The sequence below is a fragment of the Geotrypetes seraphini genome, chromosome 1, assembly GCF_902459505.1.
Source record: "Geotrypetes seraphini chromosome 1, aGeoSer1.1, whole genome shotgun sequence".
In the NCBI taxonomy this organism is placed as follows: domain Eukaryota; kingdom Metazoa; phylum Chordata; class Amphibia; order Gymnophiona; family Dermophiidae; genus Geotrypetes; species Geotrypetes seraphini.
Genome location: NC_047084.1, coordinates 112106589 through 112125925, shown reverse-complemented (window position 1 = coordinate 112125925; position 19337 = coordinate 112106589). Strand labels below are relative to the sequence as shown.

The 19337-nt window shown below is 44.1% G+C and overlaps 1 protein-coding gene across 1 annotated transcript in view; it reads left to right on the top strand.

Moving 5' to 3' along the window:
• The window catches only part of PDCD2L (programmed cell death 2 like), a 37281-nt gene extending 24950 nt beyond the window's left edge, over positions 1-12331 (top strand). Inside the window, exons 7-8 of the mRNA XM_033935796.1 lie at positions 5474-5625; positions 11934-12331. Of these exons, the coding sequence (XP_033791687.1) occupies positions 5474-5625; positions 11934-12064 (283 nt within the window). The 3' untranslated portion in view covers positions 12065-12331. The remainder of the gene's footprint in view (positions 1-5473; positions 5626-11933) is intronic.
• The last annotated feature ends 7006 nt before the right edge of the window (positions 12332-19337 follow it).

Below are 19337 nucleotides of genomic sequence, written 5' to 3'. Positions count from 1 at the left end.
GTATATAAGATTATGCGCATTTGTGATCTGGAGAAGTAATGTGTTTGCTGTGGTTTCCTTTCATGGGAGATCCATCCCTCTAGACCAGTCCAAAAGCATGAAGATTTGCTCTCCTGGCAGCAGATAGAGACTGAGAACAATCTGTCATGGCCGTAGCAGGGTGGATTTGGTTTTGGGTTTTTTTAAATTTGCAGCATGTCTTTCTTTCCCATGCACCTGCTCCAGCTGAGATTTCCTTCAATCAAAGTTGTCTGTTATAAGCGTTTTCTAAATTCTTGGCTTACTTTTCAGGCAGCTGCTGTGTGAAACGCTTTACCTTATTCTCCCAGATCTATTTCTACTTACACTTCTCCCTCCGAATCCACGGTTTCAATATCCGCCGATTCGGTTATTCGCAATTTTTTTTTTTTTTTTTTTTTACAAAAAAACTATTTTCATTTTTTGCCTATTTTTAAGCCATTCAAGCCTTCCCGGAACCTTATCTGGTGGTGTAGCGGTGAAGCGGGGCAGGAGCGATCTTCCCCGTGCAGAGCCGTCAACAGAATGGCTGCCGTGAGTTCCCGTTGTCGTCTCGAGACCATTCTGATGACGGCTCTGCACGGGGAAGATCGCTCCTGCCCCGCTTCACCGCTAAACCACCAGGTAAGGTTCCAGCGATGCAGGAGGGAGGCGAGGGTGGGTCAGAGCCGGCTGAGAAGATAGTCGCAATTTTTCACACTTCGCAGTTCGAGGGAGAAGTGTATTTATTAGTTCGCAAGTGGTTAAAAAAGTTTGATTCGGCTGATCATTGTATTGCTAGGAAACTGTTTAAATCCTATTTTTGGTAGTGTTATTCTCCAGTGTTTTTGGATACTGTAGGTAGATTGTGAACTCGCTAAGACTGATGGGGAAAAATATTGAAGAGTACCTGAATGTCTTGCAAAGGGCGGTATAGAAGTACCTAAATAAACATATTCTTTTTGTAAGTCACTTCAAACCTTTTTAGGGATTTGGGGACTCATTTTTATTGAGCTATAACAATGATCAATCGTGGAAGAGAGAAAGATTGAGACTATTACTACATTAGGGATTTCTATTCCGCCATTACCTGGCGGTTCAAGGTCATTTTCCGGGAAAATAAAAGAGTAGAGTAGGTTATTGGGGGGTTGGGGAGTTAGGGGAGGGATGGAAGAGGACTTGTGCTGTTCGATCTTTTTCAGGGACTTCTTGAACAGTATAGTCTATTTTTTTTCTGAATGTTTTGTAGTCTGGGGTCGCTATCAGTCGATTGGGTGGCCAGGAGGCCATCATATAGTTTTTTCCTTTTAACTTCTTGGATTGCCTGGCTGAGGAGGTTCGGATGAGGCGGTTGTTCAGGTAGGTTGGGCTGTCTCCGTTTATAGTTTTAAATAGTAGAGAATAGAATTTGAATCGTATTCTTGCTGTGTGAGTTGAGGTCGTGTTTCCTCAATGAGTAGAGGAGCCTCAGGGCTGCCTCACTTATAATTGCCATTTTTATAACAGCTATTCCCTCTAACCACCCAACCTCCCTCTTATCAGATTAGATTGTGCTACACCTAGCTTATCTTACTAGTTAGCCAAATAGGATTCCAAGTCCTAATAATAGGCGTTATTGCTTTTATTGTTTTGTATGTTTTTTTTTTTCAGTTTAAGTTTTTTTATTGAATTTTTTTTTCCATTTAACAACAAGTGTCATAAATTTTCATACAATTATCTTAACAATACACTTGATATTTTTATAATATATTTTATATATAACATTTCTTGTCTTATTTTTCTTATGGTTTTATATATCATATAATTGTAATTATTTTTCTTATAAAGTTATACAATATATATATTGTAATGATTTTATCAATTATTATTTAAATATGAACCTTTTCCCCCTCCCTTTATTACGTTATTTTCATGTAAGAATATCATCTATTATAATATTTTATTTATAATATATGATAAAGAGAATAATTCCCTCCCCTTAACCCCTCCCCCCCTCCTTCTTTATACTATTTTCTTATCATGGGAAAATGAAATTCAAATATTGCAATATTCTGTTAATGGTCTCCAAATTCTCTTGAACTTATCAATATATCCTTTTTGTGTTGCAAATGTACGCTCCATCTTATATATATGGCAAACTGAGTTCCACCAGAAATTATAGTTCAATCTGTCCCAATTTTTCCAATTACGTGTAATTTGCTGTATTGCTATTCCAGTCATTATAAATAAAAGTTTGTTGTTATTTGATGAGATTTGACTATGGGCTCTCATTGTAGTACCAAATAGAATTGTATCATATGTCAAGGCTACTGGATTTTCTAACATCCTATTGATTTGGGGCCAAATTGATTTCCAAAATGTTAATATGAATGGACAATAGAATAAAAGATGATCTAATGTCCCTGCTTCTAGATGACAATGCCAGCATCTATTAGACTTAGAGCTATCAATTCTATGTAAACGTGTAGGGGTCCATAAAGCTCTATGTAAAATAAAAAACCAAGTTTTTTTTTTTTATTTTTTATTTTTATTTTTTTTTTATTTTGTATGTTAAAACTTCAACATGAAATCAGAGATCAAGTGTTTATTTCAGGAGAGCCCCAGATTATTCATACTGGATAAATTCCTAAAAGAAAAGTCCATAAGACAGTGGAACCTCGGTTTGCGAGTGTTTTGCAAGACGAGCAAAACACTCAGCAAACTTTCGTCTCACAAAACGAGTATTGATTCGCTACACGAGCTCTCACTATGGTGGCCCAGGGGTGGGCACCTGCCTGTGGGTGCTGCAGCCCTTGTAGCGTGGTGGCTTCCTTTCCCCAGGGTCCCCGTGCGGCTCGCCTCCCTCTTCGGCCGATGCCTCCAGACGCATGCGCAGAACCTCTGAACTCCCCTTTCTAGCCGGCGCCGCTCCAACAACACGCGCACCACGTACAAGCACGCAGGACGTCCTGCGTGCTTGTACGTGGTGCGCATGTTGGAGCGGCGCTGGCTTGACGGGGGAGTTCAGAGGTCCTGCACATGCGTCAGAAGGATGGCGGCCGGCTTGAAACAGAAGTCGGGAGGCGCTGAACGGAAAAGGCATCGGCCGAAGAGGGAGGAGAGCTGCACGGGGGCCCTGGGGAAAGGAAGCCACCACGCTACAAGGGCTGCAGCATCCACAGGCGGGTACCCACCCCTGGGCCACCATAGTAAACCTTGGTTGTGGAACAAATTGTTTCAGTTTACATTGTGGCCTATGGGGACATGTGCTTTGATATACGAATACTTTGAATTACGAGCATGCTTCTGGAACAAATTATGCTCGTAAACCAAGGTACCACTGTATTAGGTAAGAGGCATAAAATCTGTGTTTCGATTTTGGGATCTTACCAGGTATTTGTAACCTGAATTGGCCACTGTTGGAAAAAGGATACTGGCCTTCATGGATCTTCAGTCTGACCCAGTACGTTCGTATCAGTTTAAGTCACTAGTCAGCCAAATATTTGGCACAGCCCTAGTTGTTACCTCAAGAGGATCGAGACATTCAAGTGACCAGACCAGTTGTTTGCCTTCTTTGGAGGGGCTAGGAAGGATGAAAAAACCCTCTTGCTGGATCGATTAAGGAGGCAATTGCAATGGTATATATGATTCGGGGGTCATCAAGTACTCTTCTAAAAGCACATTTTAGCCAGGTCAGGCTTCCTATTGGGCAGAGCATTGGCTAATTATGTGATGCTATAAATTGGAGAGCAGGATTGTCGGGGCACAATTTTGGGAGCAATTGTGTTTAGTGCTGAAGTGTCTGACTCCTACCCTGGCTAGATACTACTTTGATACTTCCCAAGCATCTGGACTGGTCTGGAGGGGAAAATAGAATTTACCTGCTGTTTTTCTTTCCATTAGTCCCTTCCGGTACCTGTTTATATAAGGTTAAAGAATTTGAAGGAAAGAACGATGTCATATTTAAGAGTTAGAGGGAATAGTCTCATTAGCTTCCGCCTTCAGGCTACAGCACGGCTACTGTTGCTGGTTTGTCTGTATGTTAAAATTCTGCAGCGCTTATCAAAGTTCCTGAAACCTGCAATCCCCAGAAGGTCTAACTTGCTTTCCATACTGCTGTTCTGGCCTTCTTACAGCAGGGTAGCCCACCTTCGAAGGCCTAATTGTAGTGTGAGCCAAAGACAGGTTGTGACCCTAAATGAAGGTTTTACGACCCCTTCACAGCCTACAGTTTGGGAAGTCCTGAAATCCTGGCTAGATGTGGGCTGCATGTGAATCTTACATGAAACAATATGAAGTTGGTGGTTCTCAGCCTTCATCTACTGATAGAAGTTTATATACCAATGTGTCTGGAGGAAGTACAGGAAAGAAAGTTAGCAGCTAAGATGCAATTTCCCCATTCACTCAAGTATAAAGAGGGAACACGGTGTGTGCCTGCTTATAGAATAATCAGTATAGGCATTCCTTTGTGTTTTACCGTATATACTTGAATATAAACCGGGATTTTGGGGCCAAAAAATTGGCCCATAAATGGGGGTCCCAGTTTATATTCAGGTCATCCCCCAGTGACCATCCGAAATCCTCCCGGACTTCTTCCAGGCCTGCCTTAGGCTGGGACAGGAGGGATCCCTCCCGTTTCCTGCCCTGGCCGACACTAACAATTACCTCCTTCCCTCCCTCGCGTACCTGTTGGTTCCCTGGTGGTCCAGCGTGTATCCCGCGCTGAAATCCTCCAGAAGATTGTAAAGGTAAGTAGCCAGCGCCGCACGCAGCAGCGAGCTTTTTGTGCTGCCGGCTGGCCCTGCACTGTTCCTTGATAGGCTGCCGCAAGTTCTCACGGGATTCGCGGTTCTCGCAGCAGCCTATCAAGGAGTGTGCAGGGCCGGCAGCATGAAAAGCTTGCTGCTGCGTGCCGGCCTCTGTGCGCTGCTGGCTACTTATGTTTACAATCTTCTGGAGGATTTCAGCGCGGAATACACGCTGGACCACCAGGGAACCAACAGGTACACAACAGAGGGTGGTAATTGTTAGTGTCGGCCGGGGCAGGAGACTGAAGGGGATCCCTCCTGTCCCGGCCTACCACTAGGTGGTTTAAGTTAAGAGGAAAGGTTAATCTGCTGGCTGGGTTAGAGGGCAGGAGGGGAGTATGGGACAATCAAGCCATTGTGACATCATTGATGAGGTTGGCTCTTTTTAGGGAGCAGTGGGTACAGGGAAGGAAGGTGGAACAGTATTCAGAGCCTCACAGGGAAGGGGGCTTGGTTCACAGCCTGGTAGGGAATGGGTCTTGAAGGGAAGGGCATGATGGAGAGGATGCTGGATGTAGATCTTGGCAGGGCATGGCACTTGAATATTAAGCCCCCGACTTATATTCCAGTCAACCATTTTTCCTCCTTTTTGGGAGGAAAAATGGGGGTCTCGACTTATATTCGAGTATATACGGTAACCAGTTTGGCATTGGTTCGTGTTAACACATTCTTTGATGTTTGTCTCTTAGGTATTCTTGGAATGGTCAACCTATATTTATAACCTCCTCGCCACTGAACAATAATAAATTGGTTCCGGCATGTAGGAGCTGTAAAAGTGTCCGAATCTTTGAGTTTCAGCTGATGCCAGCCCTTGTCAGCATAATTCAGGGGGTTGATTCAGGTACTGGGCCTTTCTTTTGAAATTACTGCATTTATTTTGAGTCTGAGAAATACCTCATTGGCCTATAGCAGGAGCCAGGCCAAAAATCTAGCAACCGGATTTGAAATGAGTGTAACCTTTATTCACCTATGCAAATTTATAAATTGCACCTTCATAATATGCTCAAGTTATTCTGAAGCAGGGGAGGAGTGGATAAGAGTCACTCAGCCATCTACAGGGCGTCTGGTGAGGGAGAAAGGCTTTAGGCTGTGGTTTCTGGGCTAATGAGGGAGAAACTAAAGCCTATAAGGTAAAATCTGGTATTATAACTATGGCAAATCCAATCTATAAACTATCTGTTTGTCAATTAGGATAAAACTTGTACTGTTGAATAACCAGGGTAAGTTATAACCAGTAAACTGTGGAACCTTGCTTTATGCTCGTAAACCAAATTGTTCGTATATCAAAGTGAGTTTCCCCATAGGAAGTAAGGGAAACGCACTTGATTCGTTTCTCCCCCACCCCGAGACCACCGGCGCTGCTCCACATACCCCTGAGAACTGCCATGCCCCCCCCCCCCCGAGAACTGGCGTCGCTCCCCCCTGCTTGCCTCACCCCCCTCCCCTGCGATTTGGCATCACCCACCCACCCATACACAATTCCTTGCCCCCGATCTGGCACCGGAGAGAGTGAGAACCAGAAGGCCTTGAGCATGTGGAGATGCTCAAGGCCCAGCCCAGGCAAGAGGGAGGATCTTTGGGCATCAGCATGTCCTGTGTGTTGGTGCTGATGCTAGATCAGCGAAGGGATTGTGTTTGGGCGCACAGGTGGTGGATGCGGGATTGTGGGGGGTGGGGTGACGCAAGTGAGGGGATGCAGGATCACGGGGAGAGGGCTCGCAAATCAAGTCATAGAAACATAGAAACATAGAAGATGACGGCAGAAAAGGGCCACAGCCCATCAAGTCTGCCCACTCCAACAACCCTACCCCCTTGAATTTACCCCCCTAGAGATCCCACATGTGTATCCCATTTCCTTTTAAAATCCTTCACGCTGCTGGCCTGAATCACCTGAGGTGGAAGTTCATTCCAACGATCGACCACCCTTTCGGTGAAGAAGAACTTCCTGGTGTCGCCATGAAATTTCCCACCCCTGATTTTCAGCGGATGTCCTCTTGTGGCAGAGGGGCCTTTAAAAAAGAAGATATCATCCTCCACCTCAATACGGCCGGTGATATATTTAAACGTCTCTATCATGTCTCCTCTCTCTCTACGTTCTTTGAGTGAATATAGCTGCAATTTATTCAGCCTTTCTTCATACGGGAGGTCTTTGAGTCCCGAGACCATTTTGGTGGCCATTCTTTGAACCGACTCAACTCTCAGCACATCCTTTTGGTAATGTGGCCTCCAGAATTGTACACAATACTCCAGATGAGGCCTCACCATGGATCTGTACAATGGCATTATAACTTCGGGCTTCCGGCTGATAAAACTTCTTCGGATGCAACCCATCATTTGTCTTGCCTTTGATGAAGCCTTCTCCACTTGATTGGCAGTCTTCATGTCTTCGCTAATGATCACCCCCAAATCACGTTCCGCCTTGGTCCTAACTAAGGTTTCACCATTTAGTGTGTAAGTTTTGCATGGATTCCTGCTGCCGAGGTGCATGACCTTACATTTTCTAGCATTGAAGTTTAGCTGCCAAGTCTCCCTCCCCCGTATCTAAAATAGATAACTTGGAGGGACGTGGACTCCCTCCTCCCAGCTGCCTGTGTGATCTATAATGGGCCTTCCCCTCCCCAGTGCAACTTGGGTTGCACCAGGGAGGGGCCTTAGGCTGTGATTAGCTCAGATGTCCCATAGGAGGGGCTTTAGGTGTTCGGGCCAATCCCAAGATGCACCGGGGAGGGGAAGGCCCATTTAAGATGATGCAGGCAGCTGGGAGGAGGGAGTCTGCATCCCTTCGGGTTATCTATTTGAGGTAAGGGGGAGGGGGGTCACTGGCCAGCGGGGGAGAGTGAGCATCTACACTTGGTTTTAAGTAAAATTTTGTGGGTTTTTCATTTTTATATAAAGGAATACAAATGGACAAATGAAATGTGTTAATTTTTTGCAGTAGGTCCTGCGTCATACTGTCTGGTAAAGTGTTCTCACTTACTATGTTGCATAGTTTGGCGTCATCGGCGAATAATGTGATTTTACCCTGAATCTCCTGAGTCAGATCTCCCACAAATATGTTGAAGAGGATCGGGCCCAAGACCGAGCCCTGAGGCACTCCACTGATCACCTCCGACGTTTTTGAAGGGGCACCATTTACCACCACTCTCTGAAGTCTACTGTCTAGCCAATCACCGACCCATGTAGTTAACGTCTCTCCCAGTCCCATTGATTTCATCTTGTTCAATAGTCTGCGGTGCGGAACGCTATCAAAAGCTTTACTAAAGTCCAAGTAAACGACGTCTAGGGACTCACCCACATCCAGTTTCCTTGTTATCCAGTCAAACGAGTCAACACTCGGTTTGTGAGGCACGATTTACAAGAATGTTTTGTTCGTCTTGCAAAACACTTGCAAACCGCATTACTCGCAAACCGAGGGTGGAACTCCTTTCGCATGAGTAAAGACTAAAGAGGATATGGCTCTTCAGTTTGGAAGAGAGACAGCTGAGGGGAGATATGATCAAAGTCTATAAAATCCTCAGTGGTTTAGAACAGGAACTCAAGGTAGCCATTTTGATGACAGCTCTGCTCAGGGCAGGAGCATAGGAAGATCACTCCTGCCCCGTGTCACTGCTAGACCACCAGGTAAGGTCTGGAGGATGTCCGGGACAGCGTTTCTCCATTAAAAAACAAGGGGCAAAAAAAAATCCCGAATAACCGAATTCGCAAGTGGGGAAACCGTGAATCGGGAGGGGGAGCTGTATGTGTTTGGCTTCAGGAATGAACTGATTTTACCACTAGGGGAGTGCAGCATGTGTTCTGAAAAGATTTAGATTTCTGCAACACTCGGACTGCGGGTTGGGATTGAACACCTAGCATATGGAATTCTCCAGGGACTAACAATATTATCCAAGGTATAAACCTAATCTTCCATTATTCTTAAAGTTTTGTACACCCAGGATCCTCCTTTAGTTTCATAACACTGCAAGAGTGAGTCTTATATGTTTCCACAGTTATTGAAAATGTTAACCAGTTCTTGGACTCTAGTGGTATACATTTTCTTTGCTCTACCTTCCCCACCCCACCCGTTTCCAAGTTTATTTGAGACTTAATATCCCACTTATCAAAGACAATTGTTGAAGTGGTTCACAGCCTAAAATTAAAGGGAGAGTTTGAGAAGAAAAGATGGGTTAGTGAGGGAAAGGGAGAACTACAAAATTGTATAGGGAAGGGGGGAGGGGTAGCATAAGTGGGTGAGCCCTGCTTCTGAGATCTCCCGAGAGCTCCTGATGGATTAGGCTTTAATTAGTTAAACTAAGAAATACTCCACAAGTTAATAAGCACACAATACTATATAAAAATTTTTTGAAAAAAAACGATGTATATAAAATGATGTATATAAAGTGCAATAAGTGCTGATAAAGTGCTCAGTTCACCAACCAATAAGTGCTATAAAGTACTAATCAAAGTACAAGCGCCGGTTGCACATAGGGACCATCCTAGCACTTTAAATGTCCCTCATCCCGCCTTCCAAAACAGTCAGGCTGCAGTGAGGACATTGAGATGTCTGAGAATTGGGCAGGCTCTCCCTCTGACTATTCAGTGCCCCCTTCCTGATGACGCGAACGCGAAACTCGAGTCGAAGGGAGGCTTACTGATTTCATGCACACGGGGGCGTTTATATTGAAAATTGATACAAGCACAGGAGATCATAGTAATAAGTGGTTCATTGAATGTATTACTGTGAATTAGTGCTGCCCGATTCGCAGCGATTCACCGATTCACTTCGGATGAACGATTTGAATCGATTTACCCCACCCAAAAATCGTCCTCCCAATTTATTGACTGACCCTCGCCCCTAAAGCAGGAGCGGCAGCGCTGCCTCTTGCTGGCCTGCCGCTCCTGCTTTAGAGGGCAAGTGGGGAGGGTCAGTCAGGAAGTGGCTTCCCCACAGTAATTTACCTAAATTCAGCAGCCTTCCCTGCAGAAGAAGATCGCTGGCTCTAGCAATCTTTGTAAGCTGCCATACGTCGTCTGAGTTGTCTTCTTTCTGCCGCGGTCAGAGAAGCGGTGGGACCGCAGCAGAGAGAAGACACTCGGATGACGTATGGCAGCTTGCAAAGATCGCTAGAGCCAGCAATCTTATGCAGGCTTCTGAATTTAGGTGAATTGAACGCGCAGGCCTTCCAGGGGGGAGGGGGTGTAGTCCTTCATGGAAGAGGGGTGCAGGCCTTCCGGGGGGAATGGTACATGCCTTTGGGAGGGTGCAGGCCTTCTGGGGGGGTACAGGCCTTCAGAAGGGACAGGCAGGCCTTCGGGGGTGTGCATGCCTTCAGGAGGGACATGCAGGCCTTCAGGGGTGGGGTGTAGGCCTTCAGGGGGGTGCAGACGTTCAGGGGAGGGGGCCTGGTGTAGAAGTACACGGAGGGAGGGAAGGGGGGTTTCAAAGAGATGTGCATATGCTGGACTTTGGGGGGAAGAAATAGTGTGTCTAAAAACAGAGTAGAGGGAGAGAGTTGGTGGACAATGGGATTTAGGGATGAAAGGAACAGAAAGGGAGAGATGGTGGATAAAAGGGTAGTTGAGAAAAGGTGGATCTGTGGAGGGAGATGAAAAAGAGGAAAGATGCCAGACCTCCAGGGGAGGGAAGGGAAACGGAAGGGGAGGACAGAGATAGAAGATGGATGGTTAGCATGGAGAATGAAGAAAGAAGGAGATCCTGGCAAGCAAGTTATCAGAAGACAACCAGAGCCTGGGACCAACAAGATTTGAAAATAACGAGACAACAAAAGGTAGAAAAACTAATTTTATTTTCTGTTTGTGATTACAATATGTCAGATTTGAAACGTGTATCCTGCCAGAGCTAGTGTTAGACCACAAACGTGAGCTAGGATTTAACAGAGAGAGGAAAAGTCTTTTTTGTTTGTTTATTTTGTTTACACCACAGCGCCAGTGTGGTTAGGAGAAGGCAAAGGGGGTGAAGAGGCTATAAAATAAACCCACCAGGTTGTTTGAAAAAAAAACCAATTGGGCAGGAAAATCGAATTGAAAAATCGATTCAATAGGCTGAATCAAATTGAAATGTTTTTCCTGAATCGGGCAGCACTACTGTAAATACAACATTTAAAGTCATTTGCATGTTTTTTGAAGGTGGGATGAGGGACGTTTAAAATACTTGTACTTTTATTAGTACTTTATAGCACTTATCGGTTGGTGAACTGAGCACTTTATCAGCGCTTATTGCACTTTATTTTTATATATATATATATATATATATACTTTTTTTCAAAACTTTTTTATATAGTATTGTGTATTTATTAACTTGTGGAGTATTTCTTAGTATTTATATTTTAACATAAGTATTATAAGTAACTCGTTAGCGTATTGTTTAATTAGTTATAAGCGTCAGAGAAAATATGTTTTTTAAGGTTTGATTTGAATTTGGACAGAGAAGTTTCAAGCCTAAGATTGGAAGGTAGCATGTTCCATAATTCAGAACCTTAAACTGAGAATATAGAGCTACGAGCAGTGTCGAGAACGATTTCATATAAAGAAGGAATGAGACAGTTCTGGTGTGAGGATTGAAGGTCTCCAGATGGGTATTAAGGGGGTAAAAATCTGGAGAGATAAGGTGGAGTGTCAGCGAATTTTGAACATGAGCAGTAGTATCTTATAGGTGATCTGTTGAGAAAGAGAGAGCCCACTCAGTACCCCTCTGCTCCCTCAGGTCAGTCTGCATTGATTTGATACACCTACTGTTTACATACACCCACTGGCATAGTCGTCTCACTTGCCCCGAGTAAGATGAATTACCACATGCTTGATAGACAAGATAATTTTCTTTGCATTTCAGAAATGCCATTGGTAAATTAGATTGGAAGCTCTTCTGAGCAGGGACTGTCCGTTGTACGCGTACGCCTACGCCTTTTCAGTGCTATAGAATTAATAAGTTGTTTTTAGCGTTGCAGATTTTAACTTTGCAGAGAGTAAGAGCATTGTTTTTCATGCGTTCTATTTTGCAATATTTCTTTATTTAGTCCAAGAGAATCAAGTGACTTCTGCTTAAGCTAGTTTTCTATTGTCTGTATGTCCCAATTCTGTGTTTTACCTGTGAAAGTTCTTCCGTTTCTGCAGCTTGTCTCCGTCCACTTAATTTGACTTTCTTCTTTCCAGATGTGTCGGTGGAATTTGGAACGGTCCTAGTTTACAGCTGCCAGAAAAGCTGTTGGGCTTCTGATCAACAGCATCCATTAGAGGAGTTTGCCTTTGTACAAGAAGACCCGGATCAGCGTTTCTTTGAGTAGACTTTAAAACAAGAAACTGCATTTGCAATATTTGCTGTGATGCAAATCACCACGTCCTACCAAATAAGTCTCTCTTTGTTTCTGTTTACGACATTTCTGGTTTTCTAATGTCACAGTGGAAACCAATTCTTTTTCATACAGTACTAAAACCTTCACTTCTTATACATTTTCCATTCAAATCTATTTATTTATAACCTATTTAGTTAAATACTGTATTTTTAAGACTGTAACAAACTGTACTATAGTAAAGAGTGACTATTCATAATGTGTAATAGAGATCCAACAGCATATTTTAACCCAAAGGTTCTGTAGTCAGCGTAATTCAGTGTAAACTGCAAGAAAATGTATCTCTCTGTTTCACAAATGACCAGATGCCGTCATCTTCCAGCACATTTGCACTTTAGAACAGACTGGACGTAGGGTTGACTCTGTAGATTGTATGGAATTTAAACTGAATATATTATACTAGTCTTTAAGCCTGTTACATTAATGGGTGCTAGAATAGATGTGTGTGTGTGTGTGTCTTTCTTTCTCTCTCTCTCATTGGCTGCTTTCTGTCTGTCTGTGTCTGTCTTTCTTTCTTTCTGTCTCTCTCCCTCATTGGCCGCTTTCTGTCTGTCTGTCTTTCTTTCTGTCTCTCTCTCTCTCCTTGGCCGCTGCCTGTCTGTCTTTCTTTCTTTCTTTCTTTCTTTCTCTCTCTCTCTCTCTCCTTGGTCTCTGTCTGTCTCTCTCTCTCCTTGGCCGCTGTCTGTCTTTCTTTCTTTCTGTCTCTCTCTTTCCTCGGCTGTCCACCACCACCCCTCCTTCCCTGCTCCCCCTGTCCAGCAGCACCCCTTCACTGCTCCCCCTGTCCAACAGCAGCCTTTCTCCCTTCATTTTATCTCCCCCCTATCCAGCAGCACCTCTTCCCTGGCCCCTAATACCTGCTCCCAATCCGCCATTCCTACCCTCCCTCCATCCCAGCTTCCTGGTCTCTCTTCTGGCCCACTGGCACGAACCGCTGTCGCCACTGCTGCTCTTCATTCACATCTGCCCTCCTCTTCAAAGCAGCCTGCTGGAGGATCGCCGGCTGGCTGTAGCGAACCTCACAGACCGCTCTCCACCTCAGTAGCACATTCCCTCTGATGTGATCCCGTACGTCAGAGGAGGGGGCGGGATCGCGTCAGAGGGAACGTGCTCCTGAGGTGGAGAGCAGCCTGTGAGGTTCGCTACAGCTGGCTGGCAATCCTCAGCAGGCTGCTTTGAAGAGGAGGGCAGACGCGAATGAAGAGCAGCAGTGGCGGCAGCGGTTTGTGCCAGCGGGCCAGATTTACTACCCCGCGGGCCAGATTTTGACATGTCAAGACTTATAGTGAGTGAGGGCGGGAGGGGGGGAGTCGCCATTTCAAACTCCGCATGCACAGTAGGAGCCAGGAAACCACTACAGGCTCGTTTTACTGGCACGGAGCTACGGATCACGGACGCAGAGATCATGAAGTTTGCAGTGCGTATGCGCGCTTAGGGTTTTATTATAGTTGATGGTTTGGGTGTAATTCTTAGTGCTGCCTGATTCAGGGAAAACTTTTTCGATTCTATTTTTCAATTCAGTTCAATATTTGATTTGCTTTTCCCACCCAATGGGTCATTTTTTTTTTTTTTTTTTTCCAAATGTCCTGGTGAGTGTATTTTATAGTTTTTCCACCCACCCCACCCCCTTTTGCCCTCTCCAACCCATGCCAGTGCTGTGGTGTAAAAAACTACTTTTCCTCTCTCATTTAGGTCTTAGTTCACACTTGCTGTCTAACACCAGCTCTGGCAGGATACACATTTCAAATCTGACATACTGTAATCACAAAATAGAAAATAAAATTATTTTTTCTGCTTTCTAGTGTCATAATCCAACATTTGTTTCTCTCTCCCTGCCTTGTGCCCTGGATCAATCCTCTTTATTCCCCTCTATGCAGCATCTTCCCCTTCCTCCCCTCTATTATCATGTGCAACATTTCTCCTGATGCACCATCTCTTCCTGCCCTCCACCCTATGTCCAACATTTATCCCTCTCTTCTCCATACACGTCTCCCTCCCCTTCACCATATGAAGGATTTCTCCCTCTCACCCCTTTCTATCTCTGTTTCATCTCTCCCTTCCTCTCCTCTACAGCAATTCTTCCTCTGTCCTCCTCCCCCCTCCCCCTCTTGCAGCATCTTTCCCTCCCTCCCTCCCTCCCATTCCCCCTGTGCAGCAGCTTTTCCTCCCTCTCCCCTCCCTCTGTGCAGCAACACCCCACCGACTGCTCTGAACATGAGAGAAGGTCTTCATTGTGGAACTTGAAATCAGACATGGAAACCATGTAACAATCAAATTCATGTTTCTTAGTGCCATCCATGTCTGGGGAGAGAAATGCGCATTTTATCCTTCTTCCTTTCTCTCCAAAGAAGACCTCTAACATATATACCTCTTCTAACATCATTTTGCTAATTAACATATTTCAGAATACAATGGCACAGCTTTCCTGGAATACACTGCATAAACAACATCTCTGCACATACCCTCTCGGTGCCTGATACACTTAAAAATATAAAATTGCCAATGTTCCACAATGAAGATCTTCTCTCATGTAGAGAAGGAACGCATTCTGGCAATTCTTTCTGCCCCTTGTTCCGGTTTTTCAGCCTGACTTGAACATTCATCTCCAGCCATTTAGTGGTTTTAGGGGCGGTTTTTCACAGATTCTATCTCAATTAGTCATTGCTTTCGATACAAGATATTTTTCAGAACACATTGTCACTTTAGGTTGCTCATTACATTACATTACATTTGTGATTTCTATTCCGCCTGTGCCTTGCGGTTCTAAGCGGATTACAGTTAAAAGAGATCAGGACATTATCGAGAGAATTACATTACAACGATTTAAGTAAATTACATGTTGTGGTATAGAAATACAAGTATAAGGTATCTGGATTTATCGATAGAATAACTTGACAGGGTTCAAGTAGTTACAAGGTTCAGTGGGGAAAACAATATAGGCAACTGAAGAAAGATACCTAACTTTGAAGGAATCAGTTGAGTGGATACCTAAGGGAGATGCTTATTTAGGAGAAGGTTAAATGGATACCTAAGGGAGATGCTTATTTAGGAGTTTGGATATTTTTTGTAAATGAGGTTCAAGGGGATGACTAGTGTGTTATTTGCTGGGGAGAGTGCATGTGCGATTGGGGGGGGAATATTAAGAAAGGACGTGTTTTTTGAAAAGAAATGTTTTGATTTCTTTCCGAAACACTTTGATGTCTGTTGTTTTGATCATCAGTTTGGTGATGGTGGGGTCAATTTTCGCTGCCTGAGTTGCTAGAAGGCTGTCGTAAAGTTTCTTACGTTGGGTACCATTATGAGGGGGGAAGGTGAAAAGATTCTGAGTTCTTCTTGATCTGGGTAGTCGGTAGCGGCAAAGACGGTTGTTCAAGTAATTGGGGGCCATACCATGAGTTACTTTGAAAAGTAAGCAGTAGAGTTTGAATTGAGTTCTTGCTTTTATTGGAAGCCAGTGAGAGTCTACATAGGCGGGTGTGATGTGGTCGAATTTGCTGAGCGAGTAGATAAGTCTGATAGCTATGTTCTGAACGGTCTGTAGTTGTTTTATCATAGTATTTGGGCAAGGTAGGTAGAGGCTGTTGCAGTAATCTAAGGAGCTGAGTATGAGGGATTGTACAATGATCTTGAAGTGTTCTTTGGAAAAGAATTTTCTTATTTTTCTTAGGTTTCGCATGGTGAAGAATGCTTTTTTTATGGTTTTGTGTATTTGTGTTTGCATTGTGCAGCCTCTGTCTAGGTGTGTTCCCAGAATTTTGAGAGTATTCTATATTGGATATTTGATGGTGTTTACATCTAGTTCTGTTAGGGATGGTTTTTGTTCCTTCTCTAGTAGTAGGAATTTGGTTTTCTCCGCATTCAGTTTTAACTTGTGGTTTGTCATCCATTTTTCTACAGTTTCCAATGTTGTTTTCAGGCGTCCGTTGGAGGTGAGGTCTTGGATGTCGAAGGGGAGGAGGATGATTATATCATCCGCGTAGCTGAAGGATGTAATGTTTAGGGCATCTAGGACTGTGCCTAGGGATGCTATGAAGAGGTTGAAAAGTATGGGTGATAGAGGGGATCCTTGTGGAACTCAGCAGGAGTTTGACCATGAGTCGGATAGAAGATCATTTGACTTGACTCTGTATGATCTTGTTTTGAGGAATCCTTGGAACCAGTTGAGAACATTACCTGATATTCCTATGGCATCTAATATCTGGAGTTGTATGGAATGGTCAACTAAGTCGAATGCTGCTGAAAGATCGAGTTGGATGATTAGTAACTTATTTCCTTTGCTGAGGTGCTGACGGGCTATGTCTAGTAGGGAAACCAGAAGTGTTTCAGTACTGTGATTGGTTCTGAATCCGGATTGAGTAGGGTGTAGGATGTGGTGGTCTTCTAGGTAATTGGCGAGATATTGTGCTACTAGACCCTCTATGAGTTTGACATATAGAGGTATAGAAGCGATTGGTCTATAATTTGTTGGGCTGTCTATTGGGCTCGTTGTCAACGCAAGGTATATTGTTCCACATCACAGGATATTATCAGGACCCCTGAAGAAGGCCAAGGAGCCAAACATGGACCGTGTAGGGTCTGTTATAGGTTATTAGCCTTGTGAACAATTGATCATTTGGGCAAGTGGCATTTTGTGCAACACTTCATATATAACATAACATAAAACACACTTGTATACTGCAAATACCATTAAGTTCTATGCGGTTCACAAAGACTAATAATACAAATGAATAAACATCCTATATCTAACTTACAAAAATTTCTTTAAAAGATACGTCTAAGGCACGTCAAAATTGTTGGTACGAATTTGAGATTTTGAACATATGAGTTAAATCCCTAGTCCATGAGGCTGCTTGAAAAGATAGCAAACAATCCTAATATATGCTTTGATATCTGGAGACTTATTTTCAATCTTCAATGGCTGCTGTCACATCCAGAGACTTTTGTTCCATTTTCTTTTGGATTCACCAGTGTTGTTGGAACATTGGTCCTTTTCTTCTTTTTGTTGCTGTCCCCTTTAAGGTTGTCAAGAATGGGACCTGTCGGGATGAAAAGGATCATTTCCTTTTCCTCCTGACAGAGGGTTTTAAACTAGAATTGATGGGGACAGGGTGATCAAAGCCCACAGGTGAGTATAAGCCCTTAGGGAAGCGAATCATTAAATATCTCTACACAAAAGGGAGAAGGGGGCAATGTCTGGAAAATAGTATATACTAATGCTCGAATATGAGAAACAAGGTTTTTGATCTAGAGACTGTGATGGAAGAGGCTGAGTTGGATTTAGTGGCAGTCACAGAGATGTGGTTCATGGAGAACCATGACTGGGATGTAGTTATCCTGGGCTATAATTTGTTCAGGAAAGACAGGGTAGGAAGAAAAGGAGGAGGAGTAGCATTATATGTTAAAGATTATATTAAAGCCACACAATTGCTGGATTTGCAGGGTAAGGAAGAGGTACTGTGTGCCATTCTGGAAAGAGGGAATGGACAGAAGAAATGGACCGAGATGTAATAGTAGGCTTTCAGAATATAGCTGAAAAAGGGGAAGTCTTGCTAATATGCTGGATATTGATTGGGGTATCCCTATTGCAGGGTCTTCCAGAAGTAGGGAAATCCTGGATTCTCTACAAGGAGAACTGTTCCAGCAGGGATGAGACCATACTGGACCATACTGGACTCAGGGGAGGGAAGTTTCGTGGAGACGTCAGGAAGTACTTCTTCACGGAACGAGTGATAGAGCATTGGAACAAGCTTCCAGTACAGGTGATTAAGGCCTGCAGTATCCCAGACTTCAAGAATAAATGGGATACCTATGTGGGATCACTGCGAGGGTCATACCAATGAATAGGGTCGCTAGGATATAGACTTAATAGAGCAGGTCAGTAGAGTTAAGGGTCCAGTAGACTTAAAAGGGGGTCAATGGTATGGGCAGACTTGATGGGCTGTAGCCCTTATCTGCCGTCATCTTTCTATGTTTCTATGACTTAGTGCTTACAAATGGGGAAAGTGTTTCCGATGTTCTTTGATCACTATATGGTGTGGTTTAATATTAGGACAGCTGTACAGAGGATTTGTTCAAAAGTAAAGATTCTAGACTTTAAAAAAACACTTTTGTTCAGATGGGGATTATGTTAAGATTGTTGTCTGGATAGGAACATGTGGAAGAAGTAGGAAAACAGTGGACAAAACTGAAAGCAGCTATTGTGAGGAAAAGAAGTCCACGTTGGTTCAAAGGTAGTAGCTGAGAAGATGAGGAAAAAGGTTAGCTTTCGTAAACTAGAAAAACTCACAAAAATACCTGAAAAGTTAAGAGAGGCTGGTCGAGTAGTCAGGAAAGCAAAGATGTAAATGGAAGAAGAAATAGACAACAGGGTAAAACAGGGGGACAAGACATTTTTTAGATATACAGTACTCCCCCGATATTCGCGGGGGTTCTGTTCCAGGAACCCTCGCGAATGTTGAAAACCCGTGAATACGGTTTTTAGAGAGGGAGACAGGAGAGGGCAAAAGGACGTTGGAGGAGGGGCTGGACCGCGGCAGAGGAAACAGCTCTGAAGACCTATGGCAGCTTGTAAAGATGGCGATCTTCTCTGTAGGCTGCTGATATTAGGTAAATGGTGCGCAGGAGGCCAGAGGGAAAGCCGTACACCAGCACTTCCCAGCTGACCCTCCCCCCTCGCCCTCTAAAGCAGGTGCGGCAGCGGCTGGCCAGCAAGAGGCAGCGCTGCCGCTCCTTCTTTAGGAGGCGAGTGGGGAGGGTCAGTTACAGAATCGGGAGGCTGATTTTTTTGGGGGGGTTTGTTTGTTTTTAAATCGATTCGAATCGATTCACCCGAAGTGAATCGGTGAACTGATTCGAATCATGAATCAGGCAGCACTAGTATCTACTGTAGTTGTAGACATGCAGATATTGAGTTACTGTATATACTTGAATATAAGTCGAGACCCCCTTTTTCCCCCCAAAAGGAGGAAAAATGGTTGACTCAAATATAAGTCTGGTGGCTTAGTATTCAAGTGCCCTGCCCTGTCAGGCACTGCACCCTTCCCTCCCTCCCTTGTCAGGCATTGCACCCAGCCCCCTTCCTTCCTTCCTTCCCTCCCTCCCTCCCTCCCAGGCTCTGCATCCCCTCCCTGCTCTAGCCTCATACCTCTACTGCTGATCCCCAGTGGAGGTGCAGCGGGCAGGAGCAAACTTTCCGAGTTACAGAATT